This window comes from Narcine bancroftii, chromosome 4 (genome assembly GCF_036971445.1).
Source record: "Narcine bancroftii isolate sNarBan1 chromosome 4, sNarBan1.hap1, whole genome shotgun sequence".
NCBI classification, from domain to species: Eukaryota; Metazoa; Chordata; class Chondrichthyes; order Torpediniformes; family Narcinidae; genus Narcine; species Narcine bancroftii.
In genome coordinates, this window is record NC_091472.1 from 310,787,512 (window position 1) to 310,814,463 (window position 26,952).

Below are 26,952 nucleotides of genomic sequence, written 5' to 3' on the forward strand. Positions count from 1 at the left end.
AGGTTTGTAGCATGGATTGCTCCACATTGCCAACAAAGGGGTACCCATAGCTACCGCTTTAAACTGGAGAAAGTGGGATGTGTCAAAAGGAGAAATTATTGAAGGTGAGGACAAGATCTGTCAGCCAGAGGAGGAGAGTAGCAGAGGGTGACTAGTTGGTTCTCTTATCCAGAAAGAAATTAGGGGCTTTGAGGCCTTTAATATGGGGGATGGAGGTGTATAGGAATTGGATTTCCATGGTAAACCGGAGGCGATAGAGTTCAGGAACTGGAAATTGTTGAAGTGAAGGAGGGTGTGTGAAGTGTCCTGGATGTAGGTGGGGAGGGGCTGGAGGAGGGGAGACAAAACCATGTCAAGGGTAAGTGGAGACCAGTTTGGTGGAAGAGGAGTACATGGACTCGATGGCTCTGCTGGGACATTGGTTGTGTGGATCTTGAGTAGGGGGTCGAAACAGGCAGTGCAGGAATGGAAGGCTGTACCATGGAGGTGACTGGAAGTGACGAGTTCAGAGATAGCGCGTGATATAGTGGTTTGAGTCTTGGTGAGGTCTTGTTGGAGGAGTAAGAGGAGGTGTCTGAGAGTTGTCGTCTGGCTCCGGTCAGATAGAGGTCGGTGCACCAAACCACAACAGCGCCATCCTTGTCTGCAGGTTTGATGGTGAGGTGCGGATTGGTGTGAGAGTAGAGGGCCAGGTGTTCTGAGAGGGTGAGATTGGGGTGAATAAGGAAAGTAGTGAAGTCGATCAAGTTGATGTTATGGTGGCTATTTGAAATATAAAGGTCTGGAGCAGTCAGAAGACCAGAACAAGGCATCCAGGAGGAGGAGGAGGAAGGTTTAAAGTGGGAGGAGGAAGGTTTAAAGTGGGAGGAGGAAGGTTTAAAGTGGGAGGAGGAAGGTTTAAAGTGGGAGGAGGAAGGTTTAAAGTGGGAGGAGGAAGGTTTAAAGTGGGAGGAGGAAGGTTTAAAGTGGGAGGAGGAAGGTTTAAAGTGGGAGGAGGAAGGTTTAAAGTGGGAGGAGGAAGGTTTAAAGTGGGAGGAGGAAGGTTTAAAGTGGGAGGAGGAAGGTTTAAAGTGGGAGGAGGAAGGTTTAAAGTGGGAGGAGGAAGGTTTAAAGTGGGAGGAGGAAGGTTTAAAGTGGGAGGAGGAAGGTTTAAAGTGGGAGGAGGAAGGTTTAAAGTGGGAGGAGGAAGGTTTAAAGTGGGAGGAGGAAGGTTTAAAGTGGGAGGAGGAAGGTTTAAAGTGGGAGGAGGAAGGTTTAAAGTGGGAGGAGGAAGGTTTAAAGTGGGAGGAGGAAGGTTTAAAGTGGGAGGAGGAAGGTTTAAAGTGGGAGGAGGAATCTAGTGGGGTGGGGTGGATACTCATAGTTGTGGAAATAGTCATGTAAATGGAGCTGATGAAAGAAAAGTTCAGCATCGTGGCGTGCATAGAACTTGTTAAGGTGTGGGCAAAGGGGGATGAAGGCGAGGCCTCTATTAAGGTTGGAGCATTCAATCTGAGAGGGGAGATTGGAGGGCATGGTGAAGACCAGGCAGGGATTAAGAGGAGGTTCAATGGAGGCATCATGGAGGAGGAGGATGGAGTGGATCTGGATGTGGAGGGTAGGAAGGGTCCAGGGGAGGGCTGGGTGGAGAAAGGACCATGTGCTCCTAGAGCCAGGGTGGCAGTTTGTGATGGAGGCTCAGTCCTGTAGGTCACAGGGGCCAAGGTGGAAACCTGCTTAGGTCACTGAGTTCAGGGTGAAAGTTCATAGTTTTAAAAGAACCCAAGTTTCTTTATTACAGTAAAAGAAACATCTCAGGAGTGACCATTGAAGACGAGTGATAAGAAGAGGGAACTTTTGACCATGTGTAAGGCCAATCTCATGGAAATTCAATATCATAAAAGTTTTAATAATTTCTCTGGGTGATATTCATTGAGTTGTATGGTTGGTGGGTATTAATTCAAATGAGAGTCAGTCTTCAATTTAAGGCAAGGATAGCTGCATGGAACTACATTACTGTATACAGACTGAGCCATCCCAATCTAGTGATTAAAATAAATCTGCCTTGGGTATTCTGACTCCCAATAGAGGGTTTAACTATGTATAACCATTCATTGAATGGTACAGCACAGGCCCTTTGGCCCACAATGTTGTGAAACCTTTGGAAGTTGTCTCCCATATAATCCTCCACTTTAAATTCATCCATATGTTTGTCTAGCAGTCTCTTAAATTTCACCAATGTACCTGCCTCCACCACTGACCCAGGTAGTGCAGTCCACGCACAAGCCACAATCTAGGTAAAAAAAAACCTTTGTCTAATATCTTCCTTGATCTTCCCACCTTAAAGCCATGCCCTCGTGTATTGAGCAGTGGCTGTCCACTCAATCTATTCCTCTTTCTATCTTGTATATCTCTATCATCTCTCAACCTCCTCCTCTCCAGAATAAAGCCCTAGCTCTTTTCATCTCTGCTCATTATGCATACTCTGTAAACCAGGAGGCACCTTGGTAATTCTTTGCTGCTTTTCCAACGTTTCCACGTCTTTCCTCAAGATAACTGGCCAAAGAAGAGTTTGAAAGGATGGAGGACCTGGATATTGTACAACATTCCGATAGCTCCTGGGCCTCCCCGCTCCACGTGGTATCCAAGGCCACAGGAACCTGCATCTTTTCCAAGGTGGACCTGGTCTGGGGGTATCATCAGATCCCAGTCCACCTGGATGAGATTCTAAAAACAGCTATTTTTACACCCTTTAGCCTTTTCGAATTCAGAAGGATGCCTTTTGGGCTCAAGAATGCCATGCAGATTTTTCCAACGTTTAATGGACGGAGTGGGACACGATCTCAACTTTACCTTCGTATACCTAGATGACATACTTATCACTAGCCGCAGTTGTCAGGAAGATCTGTCCCACCTGCACAAGCTTTTCATTCATTTGAATGAGTTTGGGCTGACCATCAACCAGGCTAAGTGTCAATTTGGATTAGTGACCATCGACTTTCTGGATCATAGAATTGACAAACATGGAGCGAAGCCACTATCGGCAAAGGTTGAGATGATTCAGGTATTCACTAAGCCCAGCACAGTTAAAGGCCTCCAGGAGTTCATTGGAATGGTGAACTTTTATACCATCAACAGCTTGCATCATGCGCCCCCTCTTCGCCCCCCCCCTCCCCCCGCCGGTGCCCGGTGTCAGGCAAGGTAAGGGATGTCACTTGGGATGAAGAATCGTCGGAAGCATTTGAGAATGCCAAGGAAGCACTGGCTAAAGCTGCATTGCTGGTCCACCCAAGAACAGATGTCCCAACAGCCCTGACAGTGGATATGTCCAGTACGGCAGTAGGAGGGGAGCTTGAATAGTACATCATTGGACATTGGAAACTATTGGCTTTCTTTAGCAAGCATCTAAGACCACCAGAACTCAAGCACAGTGTTTTTGATCGAGAATTGTTTGCACTGTACCTAGTTATCAGACATTTCAGGTACTTTCTAGAAGGCAAGCATTTTACGGCTTTTACGGACCACAAGCAGCTTATATTTGCCTTCACTAGGGTATCAGATCCAGATTGGCTTGTTAACAGAGACATTTATCATATATTTATGATGGCCATTGAACACATCTCAGGAAAGGCCAACTTGGTGGTAGATGCGCCATCTCACCCGGCCATACAGTACGTGCAGACCTTAGCTCAAGAGGTGGATTACATTGCACTCGTAAAAGCACAACAGACAAATGAAGAAATTCCATGTTATAGAACAGGAGACTCAAACCTGCTGCTGAAAGAAATTCCAGTAGGCCCGGGGGAATTCAAACTCCTGTGTGATGTACCTACAGGTTGTCCTCACCCAATTGTTCCAGTGGCCTGGAGGTGACAGATCTTTTACATGGTACACAGATTGGCACATCCATCGATCAGAATGACTAGCCAACAAATTTGTGTGGCACGGCCTTCGAAAATGGGTCAGCAGTTGGGTGAAGACATGCACTCGTTGCCAGACATCCAAAATCCAGCACACACAAAAGCCCCACTATAATCTTTTGAGCCAACGTATTGGAGGTTTGACCACATGTGGAGATTGTAGGCCCCCTGCTGGTGTCATGTAGTTCCCATTTTTCTTCTCTCTATAGTGGATCAAGCCATGTGGTGGCCAGAGGTGGTTCCACTGGCAAACATGACTACTGACACTTGCGCCAGGGCTCTCATTTCCACCTGGCTAGCATGTCTAACAGGTGCCCAATTCAGCAATGGCCTCCCTGCTTGGAACCAAGTTGCACCACTCAACTGCGTACCACCCACAATCCAACGGTCTAGTAGAAAGAAACTGGCACTTATGACATGCCTGTAGGGACCTAACTAGGTTGACGAATTGCTGTGGCTACTCTTGGGCATAATGAACGGCACCTAAGGACAATATAAGTGCCTCATCCGCAGAGCTGGTCTATGGCACACCCCTGATGGTTCCAGGAGAATTTGTATCAGACTCACGAGGACAGGAGTAGATCCCCGCAGCAAGCTCTGCAAGAAGCTCAGTTCTTTAGCACCCATACCAACATCTCAACATGGTCAGGGCAGGTCCTATATACACCAGAACTTGTAGGACTCTAGGTACATTTTTGTACAGAAAGGAGCACACTGAGCTCCATTCCAGTGTCTGTATGAGGGTCCCTTTGACGGACTAAGATGTAATGGGTTGACATACATTTTAGACGTCAGAGTTAAAGAGGAAGCTTTTGCAATTGACTCAAACCTGCCCATCTGGATCTTGATGGACCAGTCGTGGTTCAGGCGGGTCGGCGGAGAGGAAGGCTGCCCAAGCAATAAAATATAGAGACTTTGGGGGTCCTCAGTGGAATTGCCAGTTCTGGGTGGGTGGACTCATGTGGCGACCCTCTTACCAGCAAACGAACCAGGTCCCGAAATGGCGGCCGTGCTGTGGAATACATGGGGAATTGACCTGCAGCCACCACAGGTTTTCATCTGGGTTGATGACATCACTGATGATGTCCATGTGACAGAAGCAGTGATGTATACAAATCTAGTATGCAAGCCTGGAGATGTCAGTCTTGCACTAGACACCACAAAGTGCACAGCGACTTCCTTACGGGTATATCATCTTGACATCGTGTACAGTGGTTCCTCAATGAGTACACTGGATGAGAAGAAGATGGAGGGTTATGGGCATTGTGATGGAGGGTTATGGGCATTGCTGTAATTGTTATGTTATGTTAAAGTAGCTCAAGTGAGTATTTTAAAACGTAGTGGCCCCCAAATTATATCTCTTCGGGCATTGACCACTGGATCACATTGTATCAAAGAACCGAGCAGCTGGCTGTAGAGGTGGATATAAAGAATCATTGTGTTTATATGCACAAGGGACTGATAGCACGAGGTAAATTGCTATGACAGGGTCACCATTCGTGGCATGTGGTTGCTCACAGTTTGGGACATCAGGACTGAAGCTGTTCAGTGGTATGGAAAGTACTGTTTGGGATGCCAGAGGGCTTTTGGGAGAACTTCGTAGCAGCATTGCGCGTGGAAGAAAAAAAACTCATCGATACTTTTTTTGCACTCCTCTCCTTGTCCTCTGTTTGTTGTTAGATTTGATCTGGAAATACTTGCACGAGAAAACTGACAGATACAATAGGGGAAGCGTGTAGTGTGCAAGCAGACCTGGAGCAGGAAGGCACAGAAAATGTTTATGCAGTGTACAAGCGGGGCCAGATAGATGTATGGAAAGTGGGAGCACCTGCAGAGAGAGAGAGACTTTGGTGAGAAGCAGGCAGAAGGATCAGAGCCCGACACGGACAACTTTGTCAAAGATTGAGAGTCAAGCAGGATAGGATCCAACAGGTAAGCACTCACATGTGGCAGAATGAGAATGATGTCAGTTGTGCAGCATGCCTTTGAGTCAACTATGGGTGATGTGGAACGAGTCTCAGTTCTTGAGGAATATGGGGACAGACAATCTGGAGACAGATGAGTCTGTGATGGTATCATGGACTAGGTTAGAGGGAAGAATTAAGGCACATTCAGATTTCACCATCTGTAATCTCTTGTGGTTTTTGTTTTGCTTTATCTTTTGAAGTGCATGTCAAAATTTTTCACTGGGAAAATTAACTGCTTATATCAAAGGTGGCCAAACTTGCTTAATGTAAGAGCCACAAACGATAAAGCTCAGATGCTTAAGAGCCGTAGGAGAAGAACAAAATTCACACAGACGTTTTTATTGTTACATACATATTTTGTAACAAAAATTTTATATAAATTTTAAGAAATGCATATTAAATGCAATAATATTTATTCCTGCCTGCAGTTTTTAAACTGTTAATTTGTATTAGTTTCAATAATCACAGACACCAATATGGGAAAAAAAGTAAACCAAAAAATGAGAGATATTTTAATCAGATTTCCACCTTTCAAAATTAGACTTATTATAATCATTTTTTTTAATGACTAAAATACAATGCTACAAATATCAGGCTATTAAAGACGCGAGTCGGGCGGCCGAGGGAGAGAGAATGGCAGCGTGAGTCAGGCAGGCAGGTGAGTTGGGAGGCTGGCAGCGCAAGACGGGTGGGCGAGAAGGAGAGACCAACAGTGCGAGTCGGGCGGGCGAGGGGGAGAGACTGGCAACGCGAGTCGGAGGATGAGGGAGACTGGCAGCGTGAGTCGTGCAGGCGAGGGGGAGAGACCGGCAGCGCGAGTCGGGCGGATGAGGGGGAGAGACCAGCAGCACGAGTCAGGCGGGTGCGGGAGAGAGACCGGCAGCGCGAGTTGGGTGGGCGAGGGTGGGGGAGGGGGGGGGAGAGACCGGCAGCTATCCGCATATTAAAGGTCAAAGAGCCGCATGTGGCTCATGAGCCGCAGTTTGGCCACCCCTGGCTTATATGGAAAAAAAAGCTGCTAATATAAAAAATGGCAGTATTGTGGCTGATGCAATTTGAGATTTTTTATTTCCCTCTTTTTTAAGTTTATGTTCTTTCATTTCTTTCTTTTGGAATTGATAAGTTGGGGACGAAATAGGGAGAAAGCCCAGATTCCACACTGGATATGTGCAACCTTAAGGCCCTTTCATGCAATGAAAAAGCCCGACAATAAAGGTGGAGGTTCTCTGCCCTTACGCTGAGGGAATGACCTTCTTGATTGTGCTGTGGCCAGCTCCAAGGTGCCGAATGCGATCCCTCTCAGAGAAGGGTAATCGGTGGAGCACCTTGCATGAATGTAATGCCGCTGTTGCGGCTGGTTAGAGGCGGGCTGATGATGATGTCACAGTGACGTCGTCAGCCTGAGACGCAGGAGCGAAGTAGTAATTGCCTTACTGAGGGTGCACTGGATCTCTTCCTAGTTACTAAGACTGGCTGAAAACCTCACAAGCATCTGTCTTGCCTGCTCTGGGTTTGCCATGATTCACTATAGGGCTCTTTCCACGTTGGCGTGTATGAATGACATAAACTCAGTGGGTGCGCTACAGCACCAGTTGGCTTGGCTCCAGAGGGCGCTACGAGGCTCCGCTTGACACGAATGCGACGCAGGAGCAGTCTCCTAGGGCTGCTCTATGAAAAGTAAGTTCATGTTTTCCCTCCAGGCTTATAGCTGGCCTTGAGGTGAAGGCCTGGCATGAAAGGGCCTTTAGATAAAGGGGTTAGAAATACAAGTTTTCTATTTCTGGATATGAGATTCCCACGTTGGGGTGAAATTGGCATTTTAAGAAATTGGTATTATAATATATGTTGGTTTTCTTTAAGTATGTTTTTGCAAAAGGTTACAAGATAATATGTTGTCAATATATTCGTTTTGAGGTTTAAAGTTCCTTTGTAAAGCTTGTTTTTGATGCAATTAGTTTTGTACAAAACAGCTGAGAGGATAGGATTCAGGCCATTGCTGTTTCCTGGAATGAAAATGGGGGTTCAACTTCAATATCAGGTATTGGACCGAACAGCTACAATCCATTGCTGATCAGAGAGAGAAGACGGGCCAAGTGAGAGTCAGTCAATGAGGACACGGGAAGAATGTTAAACTATCATATTATTTTTGATCATAGCAAGAGCTAACAGGTGGCCGGCCCAACCTTGAGGACCAGGCAAACTGAGCCAAACTAGATGATGAAAAGAAATAAGGGCCGTTTACTCATGCAAAACCAGGCATGCTCCTGTAGCCAACCAGCACTTGCAAAACTGTGATGCAACCCATCACTGAAAAGCCAGGCACTCCAGTTATCATCAAATATGCTGGGCCCCTTTCAGTGGGATGGGCAACTGGAGTCAAGACGGACCAGGGAGTGCCATCACTGCCATGCAAACATGGACCATCTCTATGGAAGGGTCAGTGGCAGCTACCATCAGTCTTGGGGTTATCATGACCTCTCATTGCATACAACTATTACTTGTAATCTTCAACTCAAAACAAATTAAGTTACCGAGCTGGGACCACTTTCCCAGGCAGTTACTGACCTGTAAATCTCAGTTACACTAAAACCCAATTGCAAAGACGAATAACACAAGATAAGGAGGTGATGTATGCTGCATTGGGCCAGTAAGGGTGGAGTGGGGAAAATGCCAGCACCATATGTTACAGGGATAGACTGCCCTGAAGTACATTAAAAGGAAGAAGCCGATTCAGGATAATCTTTCGGAAGAGGATGGATCAAAATGTGATCACTGTCAATATTAGATAGGGCCTGTTATCGTGTTGTATGTCTAAATTCAATTGATCATCTGGTTGTACCAGTGCAACGCAATGATACAGCCTTCTCTGATCCTCAGTGCAAAACATGCAGACACACGACACAAGATGCATACAAAAGACAGTACTTACAGTATATACAAATATTACAGTAATAATTCCTTGGGTCGTAGGTTTTATATCGGAGTGGCCTTCTCCTATGCAGGTTTCTTACCCGGGCTGTCCACTGGCCACCGTGACAGAGGTGCACCAAAGAAAAGGTACGAGGACTGCCTAAAGAAATCTCTTGGTGCCTGCCACATTGACCACCACCAGTGGGCTGATCTCGCCTCAAACCGTGCATCTTGGCGCCTCACAGTTCGGCGGGCAGCAACCTCCTTTGAAGAAGACCGCAGAGCCCACCTCACTGACAAAAGGCAAAGGAGGAAAAACCCAACCCCAACCAACCAATTTTCCCCTGCAGCCGCTGCAACCGTGTCTGCCTGTCCCGCATCGGACTTGTCAGCCACAAACGAGCCTGCAGCTGACGTGGACTTTTACCCCCTCCATAAATCTTCGTCCGCGAAGCCAAGCCAAAGAGAGAAGAAGAAAGAGACAGTAATAATTAAATAGTAGCGTCTCAAAGGATTTTTATAAGTTCTTCAGTCGTTCAGCATTCTCACTGCCTGTGGCAGGAAGCTGTTCCTCGGCCTGGTGAGGCTGGCTCTGATGTTCCCGTATCTCTTGCCAGGTGGGAGCTGCTGAAAGATGCTGTGTGCAGGTTGGAAGGGGTCCTCAATGATTTTGCACGCCCTCATTAGTCAGCGGTCCTGGTAGATCACGTCTATTTGAATGGGGGTGGGGGGGGGGGGAGAGAGAGGTGGAGGGAGACTCCAGTGATCCTCTCTGCTACGCCAATGGTCCTGTGGATTGGCCTCTGATCCATTTCTCTGCAGCAACCATGCCACACTGTCGTGCAGCTGGCCAGGACACTCTTGACAGGGCTCCTATCGAAAGTTGACATAATGGTGGCCAGTAGCCTCTGTGCTTTGCTGTTGTACCTACTGGTCATAAGAGGGCGCACTCATCTCACACTGCAAAGCACCTGGATTATCTCAAGATTCCTTTTATTGTCACCTAATATTACATGATGTACTTAACTTTGCAATCAAAGAGTCACCATGAGCATTTCCCAGTGCCCCTGACATTAGGAGAAAGAGAAGCAAAGAGAGAGTCCCTTCAGAGACATTGAATGTCTGTGGATTTGCCTCCAGCGCTCCCGCAGCCTCTGTAGCCACACAGACTCCTGTTCAAACCATTGGCAACCCGAGCTTCAGTCCAAACCTCTGACACGATCAGGAAGGCTTCAGGACCCGAGACCCTTCGGGAGTCCTTTTTGCTCTCAGCACCCTTGCACATCCCAGTTCTAATACCTGGTCCCCTTGAGCCAGTCTCCAGCAGCCCTCAGCCAATGTGGATCCCTCAGTTTCTGAGCCAGGATTATCTGCTTAAATCCTTAAGGCTTGATTCCTCAGCCTTCTGTCTCAGATGTGTGAAAGCTGCCCAATGAGTTTCGACTCTCACCTATTAATATATCCAGGCACTGGTAGGGAAATATTCCCTAGAATCCCCATTCTGCAAGAGGGTTGTTATGGTCATTGGATCGAGACCTCCCATGTCATAAATTCTTCTTCTTTCTTTCTTCTTTGGCTTGGCTTCGCGGACGAATATTTATGGAGGGGGTAAATGTCCACGTCAGCTGCAGGCTCTTTTATGGCTGACAAGTCCGATGCAGGACAGGCAGACACGGTTGCAGCGGTTGGAGGGGAAAATTGGTTGGTTGGGGTTGACAATGTCTTGCACAGTGGCATCCCAAGTTAGCCATCGATACCCAGATAGTAAATCTCATGGATGAGTTAGAAGGTAGGAAGGCCAGCTGCAGTTAATTTTTCATTTACATATTGCTATTTGAATCCAGACTTTAGGATTTAATACAACAATGTATGGCTCAAAAATTCCTTGGATTTCTGGTTGCCTGTAACTTAATTTGATGAGCTGTCCCACAAGTCATACAACAGTACAAGGTCACCATCATTCAGGTGCCTTTCCGTTCAGCGTGGGTGATCATATCTCTCCGTCCATCATGACCTCTGACCCGAATTGTAGTTGTTGCCTCCTCATCGGTGAAGGCTCTGTCTTTGAGCTGAGACCGTAGTCAATGTCGAGGTCATGATTATTCAAGGGAAAAATGTTGAAGTGGTTTCCCATTGCCTTCTTCAGTTGCAGTGTCCATATTGGACGGGAAACCCTGGCCATTGATCCGCAGATTTATCTGCCCAGCATTTTTTTTTGGAATTGTGTAGCAGGAACCCCACGCGAACAACGGAATCACGCACAGCCACAGCAGTTTAGCAAGTGCATTACCAGAGCACATAGCCTCCAAGGATGTCCCAGTCCTCCAGCTACAAGCCAGGCATCAGCAATTAGGAAAAGCGCGCGAATAAGAGCCCACGCTTTTTATGGCACCCAACACCTGAGGCTGGAATGTGATGTCACGACCGCATCCCAGAAGGCTCAGCATGAAACACGCAGAGGGAACTATAAAAGCTCAATAAAGGTACTGATTCCTTACTCTACTGTCTCCAGTGTCATTTATTGCCACTTGCTTAAGGTAGTTCCGTCAGATAGGCCACTACATATTTTGGTGACCCCAACGGGCCTCAGCTACACTGAGTCCCACATGTCTGACATGGACGAGCAACCGACGACTTCAAAGGTGGACGTCGACGCAGCCTCGCTAGCGACAGCACCGGTGGTAATTAATGCAGTAGCAGTTTGCCTGCCTCTATTCTGGTTGGATCAGCCACGTAGCTGCCTGCAGTTGGTCGACGAAGCGCAATTTGTGCTTCGGAACATTAGATGTGAGGACACAAGATATTAGCACGTTGTGAGTGCATTAGACACTACGACTGCAGCAAGGGTAAGTTCATTCATCAATAACCCGCCGGTGGTCCAGAAGTATACTATATTCCGGAATTTTTTGCTGGAAACATTTGAGCTTTCTCATCATGAATGGGCTGTAAGGATTTTGAATACGCAAGAACTGGGGGACCGTAGTCCATCCCAATTAATGCAAGAGCTGGTATCACTAGCCTCAGGCCATACGGATTGCTTTCTTTACCGAAATTACCAGTGCACGTGGCAGCGGGTGTGGCGTACATGAATTTTGTAGAGCCGCATTTGGTAGCAAGAGAGGCCAACCGACTTTATGGCCTTCCACAGGTGAACAGATTGCAGATACAGCCCATCTGTACGGCTGAGTTGTCCGAGCCCCCCAAAATGCCAAGACCAGCGGCATGTGCGGCAGTACAGCGACCACGTCCTGATCAAGGAAACAAGAGTTCCGGACACTGTTTTTATCATCGCCGATGGGGTCGCTCTGCCTATAGATGTAAGAGTCCTTGCACTTACCCAGGTCCACCACCAATGTCAGGGAAATGGACCGGCCAACCGCCGTTAGAGGCCTTAGCGGTTGGCACAGAAAAAGGTCTACTTTATTTACATGACGTGATTTTGGGGGTGGATAGATACGGGGTCTGAGTTCAGTATTGTTCCCCCGACACAGTTTGAGTTGGCACCAGATGTACGTACTCCACTGCTTTCAGCAGTGAATGATACCACGATTCCTACTTTCAGAAGTAGGTTTTCCTGTTAGGCACGGATTTTTTGACAGAGCATAGTCTCCAGGCTGAGGAAATTACTACTGAGGCAAATGGTCCCACACTCCTTTGTGACATTTCCACAGGACACCCTAGACCCATTCTACCGGTTAGCTGGAGCAGGAAGATCTTCGATGATATACATAATTTTTCACATCCTTCCATTAGGTCTTCCATTCTTCTTTGGCTTGGCTTCGCGGACGAAGATTTATGGAGGGGGTAAATGTCCACGTCAGCTGCAGGCTCGTTTGTGGCTGACAAGTCCGATGTGGGACAGGCAGACACGGTTGCAGCGGCTGCAGGGGAAAGTTGGTGGGTTGGGGTTGGGTGTTGGGTTTTTCCTCCTTTGCCTTTTGTCAGTGAGGTGGGCTCTGCGGTCTTCTTCAAAGGAGGTTGCTGCCCGCCGAACTGTGAGGCGCCAAGATGCACGGTTTGAGGCGAGATCAGCCCACTGGCGGTGGTCAATGTGGCAGGCACCAAGAGATTTCTTTAGGCAGTCCTTGTACCTTTTCTTTGGTGCACCTCTGTCACGGTGGCCAGTGGAGAGCTCGCCATATAACACGTGTTATAACTAGTGTCAAATTGTTATGTGTGGCACGGTCTAAAAAGAGATGTCACCCTCTGGGCCAAAACTTACCTTCAGTGCCAAAAGGCTAATATTCACAGACACGCGCATGTACCGCCTGAAAGATTCTCCACGGTGGATGCAAAATTTCAGCACGTCCACGTGGATGTAGTTGGACCTTTGCCAGTCTGTCAGGGGATGAGATATTTATTTACTCTTATTGACCATTTTAGTTGTTGGCTGGAAGCAATCCCTATGCAGGCAGCAGACACGGAGACATATGCACGGACCTTTATTTTTAATTGGGTTGCACGATTTGGTGTACCTGGTCACATCACTTCGGATAGAGGTACGCAGTTTACTTCCCACCTGTGGACACAGATTTCAAACTTCTGTGGAAGTAAATAACACCACACAACCGCCTATCATCCTCAGTCAAATGGACTTGAGGAACGGTTCCATAGGCATTTAAAGTCGGCACTTAAGGCGAGACTGCAGGGGCCGAACTGGATGGACGAATTACCGTGGGTGCTATTGGGAATACGTACAGCACCAGAGGAAGGATTGCCAGTTTCGACTGCTAAGATGATCTACGGAACTCCACTATCCATTCCAGGTGACATACATTTCAGTAGTGACATAAATCAGACAGCTGACTTGGATATTTTACATCTTGTGAGAGATAGCAATGGGGCAAAACAACCTTATCCCACGGTTTTTCATGGGAGCTCCAAACATCAGGTGTCACACGACCTACTGACTGCAGAATTCGTGATGGTTAGGAAAGGTCAGAAAGGCTCAGCATTTCAATGTCCATATGAGGGGCCCTTTAGGCTAATCAGGTGAGGAAGTGTAGTATTTACATTAGACAAAGGGGGCCAAGAGTGTATGTTCACAATTGCACGACTGAAGCCGGCACACACTGACCTTTCAAGACTGATCTTGTCACCTCTGAAACATCCCAGAGGACGCCCCAGGCTGAACTACTAGCAGGAACCTGCGTCTGGCAGCCATGATTCTGGGGGGGGGGGGTGGTGTAGTGGGAGCCCCACGCGAACAACAGAATTGCGCACAGCCACAGCAGTTTAGCAAGCGCATTACCAGAGCACATCACATCCAATTATGTCCCAGTCCTCCAGCAACAACCAGGTACCAGCAATTAGGAAAAGCGCGCAAATAAGAGCCCACACTTTTTATGGCACCCGACACCCAAGGCTGGAAAGTGACGTCACTACCACATCCCAGAAGGCTCAGCGGTAAATGCGCAGAGGGAACTATAAAAGCTGTGGTTAAGCACAATAAAGGTACTGATTCCTGACTCTACTGTCTCCAGCGTCATTTATTGCCACTTGCTTAAGGTAGTGCCGTCAGATAGGCACATGGTTGAAGGGAGCAAACTGTCCCTGTTGGATCGTTATGCAAGGTTTGGCATCATTTGATTTTTTTTTTGTGTCAAAATCTGGGAACATTTGAGATGAATTTGGGGAGTTCGATGAGGACATATTCCAGGAAGGTACCAAGGATTAGGAACTTGGTTGGAGAGTTGTTCTTCAGATGGTGTACCACTTGGATCAATGCTAGGTGTTGTCATTTGTCATTTATATTAATGACCTGCAGTTGGCATAATTAGTAAGTTAGTGGTATTGTGGACAGCTACACGGGTTATTTGAACTGGGAAAGGAATGGCAGGTGGAATTTAATTCAGACAAGAGCAAGGTGTTTGCACTTCAATAGGTTAAACTGGGACAGGAGTTTCATATTAAATGGCAGGACCCTGGGAAATGTAGATCATAAAGGCTTAGAGGTTCAGACAAATGCATGAAAGTGGCCATAAGACATAGGAGAGGAATTTGGCCCATCAAGTCTGCCCTGCCATTCCATCATGGCTGATCTACTATCTTTTTCTATCCCTTTCTTCTATTTTCTCTCCATACTCCTTGATTCCCTTCCTCATCAAGTACCCATCTACCTCTCTCTTATGAACACAGTTAGACAGGGTGGTGAATAAAAGGGTTGGCCTTTAAGTGCAGGATCGGGGGCATTATGTTATAACTGTACAAAATGTAGGTGAGACCACACTTAGAGAATTGTGTGCAGTTCTTGTCACCCAGCTATCGGAGAGGGTGCAGAAAAGATTCACAATAATACTCGCAGGACTGGCAGATAGATACATAACCAACGTTATAATTACCTTGATGAAGGGCTCAAGCCCAAAACAATGGTTTATGCACCTTTATCTTTGCTATATAAGGACACTGTTTGACCTGTAGAATTTCTCCAGTATTGTGTTTTTAATCCACCCTTTTACCTCTTCCTGTTCTCACTTTTCTCGTTAACCTTTTCTTTCCCCCCTCCTCCCCTACTTGTCTCTCCACCTCTCCTTCCTGCTGTCCAGTACCTTTTGGGCCCTCCCTAGCCACTCCCTCCCACCATTTTCTCCCTGCCTTTATATTCTTAGTCATGGCAAAGGGTCCCAACCTGAATTCACTTCTTTTCACAGATGCTGCCTGACCCTGTGAGTCCTTCCAGTTTCTCTATGTACCCAGCATCAGCACTTTCCCTTTCTCAGGTTTTCCTGCGAACTCGCAAACACAAAAAGTACACATGGATTTTTTTTAGAATTGGTTTTATTTAATCATTATTATACACTATACACACTTCATCATTGCCCTGCTCACATTTTTCATAAGGATTCCCCTTCGGCTGTGATACAAAAAAAATTGTGGAAGATTAAATAAATTACACAGTTAAAAGAAAATGAATTTCTCATGAGTTTTGTGGTTTCAGGGTTAATTATCTTCTCATTGCATCACTGCATACAACAGCCTAGCTCTTTGCTTGTGACTTGGTAGGTGACGTTACTTCTATGTCTACAGAAAGGGCTATGGTGGTGACTCGAATGTTGTTTGACCTTGGTTTTGCACACAACCAGACTGAGACCATCTGCAACTTAGAGGAAGAACATTTCATCTTCCATCTGGGCACCCTCCAACCGGATAACATTAACGTCGACTTCACCAGTTTCTGTTAAATCCCCCATGCCTCTTTTCCTAAATCTCTCTCTCTCTCTTTTCCCTCTGATCTGCATTCCCCCCTTCCCCTTATCAATCCTCACCTTTATTCTTTCCTGACCTCTTCTCCATATCCAATTATCCAATTGGTCTAAATTTAGACATACAGCATGGTAACAAGTCCTTTTGGCTCATGAGCCCATGCTGCCCAATAACAGGTATACCCTGCTTTATGAATTCTCAAATTACTAAACATTGGCATTTATGAAGAAAGCCGTGTTCAATTTTACGAAAATAGGTTTTTACTTTTTATGAAAACAGCTTCCAATAGTAATGACTGGGTCTTTGCTGTACGCTATTTTGGCTGACGAAAGGTTTCATAGAAGCACTCTAGTTTCGTAAAGCGGGGGTATGCCCATACCCCAATTAACCTACAACCCCGCATACATTGTGAAGGGTGGGATGAAACGGGAGCGCCCGGAGGAAACCCACGCAGACACAGGGAGAACGTATAACCTCCTTACAGACAGCATGGGATTTGAACCAGGCTGGCTGGCACTGTAATCATGTCACACTAACCGTGCCACCCCAAAATGGCCCAGTTAATTTGTTTCTAATGGACGTGACTAACTCTTGACTCAGGAATTTTCATTTTTATTTTGTTTGTCTTTGCTTTTTTTTAAGGTAGCAAAATGTGTTGGAGGACATCAGGCCTTGCAGTGAGGGACAGGGCTCTTGTTTTGGCAGAACCCACAATGCAGGACTCTGATGGAATATTCTTTCCCTGAAACTTGAGCCTGTGTGCGCATCTCCATGTCAGATGAGCAATGTAACAGTAACCCGTTTGCTCATATCATGTTTCCCAGGGCTTTCAGCCCATCAATTCTGTTGGCTCTTAAGTAATTCCATTTCATTGTTACTTATTTTCTTGCACATGTCCATTAACTCACCCCAATTTGGTCTTCTAATCTTAGGAAGGATGTTCTTGCCATTGAGGTAGTGCGGCAAAAGTTCACCAGACTGATCCCAAGAGCGGCAGGACTGTCATATGACGAGAGACTGGACAGACATTAGAATTTAGAAGAATTGAGAGGGGTTCTCAGAGACATGGAACATTACAGCACAGTACAGGCCCTTTGGCTCTCGATGTGGTGCCAACCCATATATACATCTACCAAAAAATATCATAAAATTGTGCCAGAGCTAGACAGGTCTGATGCAGGAAAGAATATTCTTGATGTTAGGGAGGTCCAGAACAAGGGGTCTAAGGATAAAGGGGAAGCCATTCGAAACTTTTACTCAGAGTGCTGTGAGCTTATGGAACTCTCTACCACACAAAATTGTTGAAGCCAGTTCATGAGGTATCTTGTAAAGGGAGTTGAATGAGGTCCTATTAACTAAAGGAATCAAGGGCATGTAGAGAAAGCAGGAACATGGTACAGAAGATGGTACAGGACATGGTTTAAGATTGAAGGGGGAAAATTATAAGGGGAACATGAGGGGAAATTTCTTTACGCTGAGGGTGGTGGGGATGTGGAATGAGCTTCCGGCAGACGTGGTCGAGGCGGGATCATTGGTTACATTTAAGGAAAGACTGGATCGTTACATGGAGAGGAGAGGACTGGAGGGGTATGGACCGGGTGCTGGTCAGTGGGATTAGGAGGGTGGGAATTTGTTACGGCATGGACTGGTAGGGCCGAACTGGCCTGTCTGTGCTGTAAGTGGTTATATGGTTAAGATGCATGATCAGGTACGATTACATTGAATGATAGTACACTGTCAAAGGGATGAATAGCCTGTACCTATATTCTATGTTTCTATGAATTATCCTACCACTCTGTGAACAGTAATCAATGAACCGGAGACATCTTTGGGAGATGAAACTCACCCAGCCATTAGAGACAACAGGCAAACTCCACATAGTCATCTTTGGAGATTGGGATTAAATCTGGATCGCCACCTGCTGTAGCCTTGCTGTCTGCACCCATTCCTGTAATTCTCTTGTGTGGAGCATTTTTTTGTTGTTGTTGTTGCTTTAACCCTCCCACTCCTACCCCTGATCAGAGAAAGACCTCTGATAGTTGCTGTAGCATTATGGGTTGTGAGGGAGGGAGGGGTTAGATTGATGTGGGTTGGAACAACATCAATGGCTCAAGGGATAATGCTCTATGACTGGTGTCTATGCTGGATATTGTTAGGCGCTTGTGGACATTACCCAGGAACCAAGGTCAGGCTTGCCTATTGCAGAAGGTCCACATGTGAAAAAGCTGCTGGCAACTTATAAAAATATAGGAGCAACTGGACAACATTCAGGTCTGGGCTGTTAAGTGGCAAGTAACAAATGTGCCAGACGATGCACTTTCTGTTGTACCTACGCATGAGTTGACTTGCCTGGATAGCACGCAAAACAAAGTTTTACATGGTATCTCAGTGCACATGACAATGAACAGTTCAATTCAGGCCCTGACCAACTACCCTTACCAGAGATGTATTCCTCACCAACATCATTCTTGGAGCCACCAGTGACCAGCAACTCAATTCAATCAGCTGCATAAATACAGTGACTGCAAGAGCAGGGCAGAGGTCGGGCGTCCTGCAGTTATGGCTGACCTTCTGACACCCTGATGTCTTTTCAACATCTCCCCACATAGGATGCCAGGAGTGTGATGAAACATTTGCTTCCAGGAGCATGGTTTCAATGGCAGACAGAAAGCTCAACGCTGTAGGCTTTTGTCATATCCACTATCCTTGAGCATTCGATCCTTTCCGAAGTGTGTGGAAACAGCAAAACACAATGTAATTAATTGCCTAGATACTCCAACCACACATTGCCAAGCACAAACTCTTCAGGTGCCTAGGGAGACCACTAGCTGCAAGGTGCAAACCATCCTAACTTGAAAGGATACGATCATATATCATAAATGAATCTAAATCCTGCAACACCCTTCCAAACAATTTAAAAAAAAATTACAGCACAATTTGGGTGTAAATGGGTGGAACGGTTGTCATAGCGGTTAGCGCAACTCTTTTACAGAGCCAGCGATTGGGACCTGTCTCTAAGGAGTTTGTATGTTCTCCCTGAGTCTGCGTAGGTAGAAGCAGATTCCGACCTTTAAAATCTATGCCACTCAATTACACTCCAATTAATGAGTATGTTTTAGAGAGTATGAGGAAATCAGAGCATCCAGGGAAAAATTGTGCGGACACAGGGAGTGCATAAAAGCTCCTTACAGTGCCAGATTCAAACCCATGCTAACCATGCTGCCCTTAGTAGCAGTGGTGGAAGAGGACACTCACTACCATCCTCTTAAGCACAATTAGGGATGGGGCAATAAATGTTGGCTTTGTTGACAACACTCAGATCTCTCCTCCCCCCAAAAAAATCCCAAACTTCTTGGTGTCACGTTAAATGAGAAAGTCTGCAGATGCTGGGGTCGAGTGCAGTAACAAACGTGCTGGAGAAACTTGGCAGCCAAGTTTCGTGGTGTCACTCAGCAACAGGACTCTTTAGGAAAACCGGTAACTTAGTGACATAGTAGGGGATAGGCTATGGGCAATAGAAAGAACTTGGTAGAATAAATAAATAATTCTTGATTGATTTGTGAATTATGTGATTTATAGGTTGCATGATAAATACACACCAATAAAAGCTTAGTCTTGCATGGAACATATACTCAAAATTTGAAAAAAATAATTTATTCCGTATGACATTTCCAGAGGAAGTGTGCAAAAGGAATTTGGTCACCATTTTAATCTTTGTTGATCTATAACCCATATAATTTCCTAGGTCCATTTAACTAAAAAGTTGTTGGTATCTGTTTTGCTATTCTTGTACAGTAGAAATCCAAAAATCCAGACCACATGAGAATACGGACTTTTCAAAACTCTCAACCTTTTTAAATTTTAGCGTGTGCATGTTTAAGTGTTACAGATGCACAAAAGTCACAGAAATTAATGAATTTTTTTTGTACTTTGTATTTTATATGAAAAACGTTTTGTTGATATACTCTCAAAATTTACCTGTTCATCTCTTCTTTATTCATCCATAAATTTGAATTTGAAAAGTACTGCCTAAGAATCCGGAAAATCAGGACCAACCCAGTGTCCAAGCAGCCTGGGTTTTCGGTCCTTAAGCTGAAATGCTGGGAAGAAAGCAATTTAGAATTTAGAAAAACTGGTCTCATCAATGGAATCCATGAAGCGACTGGATTGTTGTAAGAGTCCATCTGATGTTCTTCAGGAAAGGCTATCTGCCAGCCTCATCTGAACAATCTTATATGTGCCTCTAAGCCCACCAATATGGTGTATCCTATAGGCCTTCTTAGCTCAGGGGCAATAATGGATGGACAATAAATGCTGGCATTGGGAGGGACATGACTTTTCTGTGAATATATAAAAATCCTAACGATTATACTTCAGCATGTTTGTAAATGTGAGCATTGCCAGCAAGACCACGTTTAGTGTGCCTAGATCAAGATGCTTTGCAAAACCATTATTACAGATTCTCCTCAAATTATGACAGGGTTATGTTCTGATAAACCCAAAGTGGAAAAATTGTAAGGCGAAAAAATTGAACCATCGTGAGTCGAGGAGCACCTGTAGTTTAGAACATCATAGGATTAAGTCTTCAGATGCTGTAAAAACTCAACAGTGTACATTTTATAGCAAAGATAAAGATACATATCCAACATTTCGAGCCTGAGCCCTTCATCATGGTATGAGCAAAAGGTAGGAAGGTGCCAAACAAAATGGTGGGGGGCAGGGGAAAGGGTGGAGCACAGGGCTATAGGCAGGAGCTAATGGTTGATAAGGCAGGGATGATACACCAGCAAACAAGGGGAGGGGTGATGGCTCTGTGAATGGCAAGGGAAGTGGGTGGAGAACTGGAGGAAAGGAGAAAGCAGGAAGGGGAAGAGAGGGAGAATGGGGAGTGGTCCTAGCAGAAACCAAAGTCAATGTAAATACCATTCGGTTGGAGAGAACCCAGACGGAATATTAGTTGCAAATCGTAGGAGGATTAGATCATTTCACTCCTCAGACCTACTCTTGCAATTAAGTCCATTAGTGACTCTTTGCCTTCCTACCTGTAAGCTCCACCAGCATATTCAAGAATGCCTGGGTAGCAGCACTTTCCAACATTATAAAAGTTTACCACTTTGCTATTTACAAATTTGTAGTGCAGGTATTCACCTCCTACTGGCTTGCCACAGAACCGTTCCCCCCCCCGGGAGTTGTGAATGCAGCTCTTTTGACCCTCCTCCCATCGGAAAGAAGCTTCCCAAAAGTGAGATCATGCAAACCCAAGGACAGATCCTCCCCTACTGTTTTCAGACTCCTGAAAGAACCTTGCTAGTAAAATTACTTTGCTCTGCTCTGATTTCTCTAACTCTTCATTCTGTTTTAATTGCTGTACTATGTATGTGTTGACAAGCCAGACTGCTTGCAAAACAAACTTTCTCACTACACCTGGATATGCATAAAAATGAACTAGAACTGCAACCTGTTCTCTCTTGAGTGCCCATTAAATTCTGTTTGGTTCTTCTACCAATATGGTTGATCTCCCATCTTTTCACATTATTTCCATTTCCTTTGCTCTCCAGATTCTAAAAACATAGAAATGCTGGAAGATTTTCTGTTTTTACCACAATCAGTGTTTGCAGACATTAATGATGTCTCCTTGGAGCATCCCTGCGACTCCTCATATTGGACTGTAATTTGTATTAGTGTATTGCCCACCTAAGGGCAACAGATTTCCTTGCCTGAAGAACAGCAGTAAATCAAAATGAACTTTTATGAGAATTATGTGATGCCAGATTTATTTAATTGCTTAAAATTTAGTTAGCAAGTGTGGAACTTTCATTCAGATAAACAATCTAGGTGCTAGAAAATAGTTCACAAATTCACCCATTATACTAGCACACATGTATTTAAACAGAACTATCCCATTATAAAGAGAATAATCCATGTAAATAACTTATGCAGTGGTTAAGTTCTCTGACGAGGGATGGCAGTGAAGAGCACTTGTTATAATTGACATGCAGCACGGTAACAGGCCCTTGCAGCCTCCAAGCCGCACCACCTAAGTATATCAATTGACCTAATAAACCCATCCATCTTTATAAAGTGGGAGGGGCTGGAGTAAATGCACGAGGAGAGAAGGTAAAGAGGGTGTGACGTGATTATGCACGCAGGTACCATTATAACATAGGAAAACATTAGCAAACCTTAACATATATCGAGACAAAGAACTGGAAACTGGTACATAATTATTTTATAAACATTTCTTGAAAATTATGTGCTCATCCAAATGTTGGTGTTTAGGAGGAAGACTGCATGTTCCTTACACTGTTAACAAAACGACCATCCAGTCGGAGGCAAAGAACAAGCTGCTGAAGGAACACATCAGGTCAAGCGGGTGATGTTCGGGTCATTGGAACTGGAAGCATAAAGGGGATAAAGCAAGTGGAAAGAGATGGGGGGGGGGGGAAAGGCAGGAGATAGGTGGGAAGTCTTAGCAAAAACACAATGCTGGAGAAATTCAGCAGGTCACACAGTGTCCTTTATAGCAAAGATAAAGAACCGACGTTTTGGGCTTGAGTCCTTTGTCAAGGAATGAGCAAAATGTAAGCAGATACCCAAACAAAATGGTAGAAGGGAGGGGTAGGGGAGTAGCACAGGATAATCAGTGGATAAGGGAGGGCACAGCAGCAAATACGAGGAGGGGGTGGCTCTGTGAATAGAGAGGGAAGGGAGTGGAGAGCTGGACGAAAGACAGAGGGAATGGAGAGTAGGCTAGCAGAAACTGGAGTTGATGTTAATGCCATCCGGTCGGAGAGTGCTCAGATGAAGTGTTGCTCCTCTAATTTACGGTTGTTCTTGATAGTGCGCGAGGCCATGGACAGACATGTCAGTGCGGGTGTGGGTCCAGAATTGAAATGGCTGGCCACTGGAAGATCCCTGTCACTGATGTGGACAGAGCAAAGGTGCTCAGTGAAGTGATCTCCCAGTCTGCCTCCAGTCTCTCACAGGTAAAAAGTCACAACGGGAGCACCAACCGGATGCAGTAGATAACTCCCATCAGTAAGAACAAGTTTGAAGCGCAGTGGAAATGGCAGAGGTGGGAACTACTTCACACTCTCCCTCACTTTGCCCTGGCCACCTCCCCTTTACGCCCTCAATCCTGCTGCAAGGTCTTGACCCGAAACATTGACTAGTTCTTCCCCAGCCCCACCCCGATGCTGCCTGACTCGCTGAGTTCAGCATCTGGTATCCGATCAGTACAGTTAGATGTCAACCCCTAGCAACAACAATTTCCTTCCCAGATGAATATATTTGTGGGCCAACACCTGTAAGATGAAACTTATTGCCCTATTGCTCAGATGACACTTAGCTTTGCGATGTTTTATCTCGATTAACACTTTGCTGTGGCCTTGCCTTCTGACTCAGGTCTAGGCCATGAATGTAATGCTCAGTTCCTGACCTGGTCTGTGCCTTTACTACTGCTGCAAATGGGTAAATCTTAAGCACTCATCCACAGATTGATGACATTCAGAGGACAGTTGTAAAATATAAATTAAAATAATTTAACAGTATTAGACAGCTGGTTCAAGCCACAAATGATTGTGCTTTCGGAGACTGTGGTAGGACTGAAGTGTATTCAGTTGAGAGTCAAACACTGATGTATTGCAACAACATTAAATGCAAGCAGTCAGTCAAAATTAACCATGTATGGTTAGTGATACTCCTGGAACAGAGATGCGAACAGAAAGTGCTGTGTCGGTTAAATAAATATACAAGTCTGCTTTTGTGCTCAACCACTTTTGAGCTGGAGTGCAAAGTCAGGAAAACCATGTTCAAAAAGCACTGGATTCTGTGGTTCAGCTTGTGTATTCTTAAAACTGCGAGTGTGACATTTATATCCAGGCTGCTAGTTTAGGACTCGAGTGACTTTACTGTCCCTCGAACAGATAAACACTGATCCCCAACCCATTTCCCATACTCATCGCCCATCCCTTCATTTGACATTCCCAGCCCAACAGGAATCTGGAGCCTCCAGGAACTGACGATTAATCTACCACGAGCTACATCCAAGGTGGAAAATGATCATGAAAACATTTAAAAGGTCACGCACCCTTCTCATTATCCCCGAACGTTGATGTTTTAAGTACATCGCTCATCTCTTTGCAAATATTCCGAAGCATTTTACAGTGAAAGAGCTGGCTTGGAAGTGCTGTAATAATGGAATTGGGAGCGGCAAATTGGTCACAAGCAGCTCCCACACACAGTGATGTAGTAATCAACTGGATAACTGTTTTGGAAATAACAATTAAGGGATAATTATCAGGCAAAATTCTATGGAGAATCCTACTTTAATTTAATTTAGACATACAGCACGGTAACAAACAAGCCCTTTCAGCCCAGTTACACCCAATTGACCTACAACGCCCAGTACATTTTGAAGGGCGGGAGGAAACCGGAGCACCCGGAGGAATCTCTTGCAGACATGGGGTGAAGGTACAAACTCCTTATGGACAGCACTGGATTTGAACCCCAGTCAGTAGCGCTGTAACAGCATTGCGCTAACTGTGTCACCTCTTTGTTCTTTCTTTTCCAAAATACCACAGCAGGATCTATTATATCCACTGGTATGTTTCAAATGGTGGGTGGAAGCCAGAGCTCCCGGGGAAAGCCCACGCAGACACGGGGAGAACATACGAACTATTATATTAAAGTGTGGTTTCAACATGGATACCTTTGACTAGTGGCATTTTCAGAGAACTTCAGCCTAGATTTTTGCCCTCAAGTCCCTGGAGTGCAGCTTAAACCCCTAAACTTCTTGCCAAAGTGGAGAGGTTGCTAACTGAACCATGGCTGGCCTCGAGTGAAACATAAAAGCCTGCAGACGCTGTGATTGTAGTGAAAATGCTGGAGGAACTCAGGATGACCCGTCCGCAGGGCCCGCAGGAGGCCCAAGCCCAAAACGTCGGTTATGCGTTGTTACCTCCTGTGGCCACTACGATTCCTGTTGAGTTCCTCTGGCATTTTTCTGTGTGTTCACAGCCGACCTCACCTTTACTGTTAGCGCAAAAAGGAATGAAGGTGGCTGGAGTGGCAAGCCTTCAGGAATGCATCCAGACAGAGTTGGAAAATACTCTGCCACTCCAATTGGTGATGTAGGGAGTAATATCTCAGAACCATTTTCATTTTGATAACAACAATGTAAATTATGAGTTCTCACCAAAGTCCCAAAGCATGGTTATTACATGGTTAATTCATCAAGCGAGGTGGCGTCAAATTGAGATAAACTTCCCTGCCATCTCTGGTGGGACATGTTATTCACCTATCCTCCCTTCTTCCCTGAGCTTCTACTATTAGCTGCCCAACATGTTCATCTTGTCAATAATGTCTTCCATGCATACTATAATCTGATAGGGTGACAGAGAATCAAATAGATGTCCTCTGTTAATTTTACAACCGCAAAGTAGACTTCTGTTTAATTATTTTTAAATTTGAAATTTAGACATAGCCTGCACTGCCCAATTAACCTACAACCCCCATACATTTTGAAATGGTATTCCCCAGGGCTGAGATTTGCTAGCAGTTAAGTCTGATTAAATCTCAATTCCTGGAGTCTCCTGGCCAATCCTGAAGATTGGTATAGCTGTTGGGAAGGATTTCCCCCCCACCCGCCCCCACACAGAACTTTTTCCTTCCCCACCCTCCCCTCCCCTCTTTCAGTGAGCAGTGACATTAACAGTGTTTCAGTGGGGACACTGGTGGGAGAGACGTCCCCTTAGATTCAGGACCTGCTGTAGGTCGTGTTGATCATGATGTTGGGGAGCGCATTGCGCCTCTTGCGCCAGGAGCCAAGGTCTTGTGAGTAGCGTTTGATCAGCCTGAACCAGTGGCGGGTCCGTGGTTTGTCCACGTCGCGGAAGACGAACACCTCCTTGGGGATCTCAAGCAGCTCAAAGGTGTCCTCGCAGTCTGGGTTTGAAGACACCACGCAGTTGCCCAGGTGGATGGGCCGACGGAAGAGGGAGAACTTGACACCGCTCTTGTCCCGCATCAGCACCAGTGCAGCGTCCCGCACTGCCGCCGCAGCCTCCCGACTGCTCCCGTCGGTGGCTGGACCTCCCTGGCTGGGTTCTGGCTCTGCCTGATGCCCCTTGTTGACCATCAGGAGGGCGCGGAGATTCTGGAACTTGAGCGACCTGCTGCCCTTCTTGGCCCATTGGCCGTCGTTGGGCTGCGAAGACTGCAGCGTCCCTTCCATGGCGAAGCGTGTCTCCTCCCGTGGCCAGCCCACTGCCCGGATGGCCACCTCCCTCATCTCCACGTCGGCAGCTTCCCGGTGCCTCCGGCTCCCACGGCGGAAGGAGCGCAAGGGCCAGAGGGGGGTGCCCTCCTGCCGGCTCTTCATATTGATGTGCTCCAGGTGAGATTCCACCCGGCTCTTGGCCTCCCGCAGCCCACAGTGGTCTGGGTGGTACTCTGGGGTGGAGCTGCTGATCCGGCTCAGCAGCAGGGGGTACTTGGTGACTCGCTGCAGTGGGGCCATCAGGAAGGAGCGCAGGTTCATGCGACGAAGTGCAGTGTTGTCATTCTGTGATACGTCAAGAAAAATCCTGAAAACAACCACAGAATGCTCAGTTAATGCACAGCAAACACATTACTTCGACAATGAGAGTTTATCAACGTACATCAACATAGAGATGCAATGAAATTCTTGCTTGCTGCAACTATAGATATCACTAACTACGGTAATTGACAATTAACCTCAAATAACACTGGACAATAATTTTTTTCTTCAATAGATTTGCTTCCTGAAAAAAAATTGGGGATTATGATGGACAATTTCAAGCTGAACACAAAGATAATTTCAGATTTGCGGTATCACGTAGGAAGTTGGAGAAACGCAATCCCTCTGTTTTCGCCATATCGTTGGGTCTGCAAATGGCATTGACTTCCGAGCACCTCTGAGCCAGGCTCTCAGGTTGACTCCACGTGTTGCA

General features: G+C 45.9%; 2 protein-coding genes across 5 annotated transcripts in view; one reads left to right on the top strand and one right to left on the bottom strand.

Moving 5' to 3' along the window:
• The window catches only part of nup35 (nucleoporin 35), a 111,151-nt gene that overhangs the window by 19,781 nt on the left and 64,418 nt on the right, over positions 1-26,952 (top strand). The window contains exons 9-10 of one of the 2 annotated variants that reach the window (XR_011356854.1): positions 5,580-5,831; positions 11,006-11,273. The gene's annotated coding sequence lies outside the window, so the exon portion shown is untranslated. Of the gene's footprint in view, positions 1-5,579; positions 5,832-11,005; positions 11,274-26,952 lie in introns of those variants that run through there. The other variant, XR_011356855.1, reaches the window with a different exon arrangement.
• The window catches only part of arhgef49 (Rho guanine nucleotide exchange factor 49), a 120,627-nt gene continuing 119,337 nt past the window's right edge, over positions 25,663-26,952 (bottom strand). For all 3 annotated transcript variants that reach the window (XM_069935907.1, XM_069935908.1, XM_069935909.1), the window contains one exon: positions 25,663-26,565. In XM_069935907.1, the coding sequence (XP_069792008.1) occupies positions 25,737-26,565 (829 nt within the window). In that variant the 3' untranslated portion in view covers positions 25,663-25,736. The remainder of the gene's footprint in view (positions 26,566-26,952) is intronic.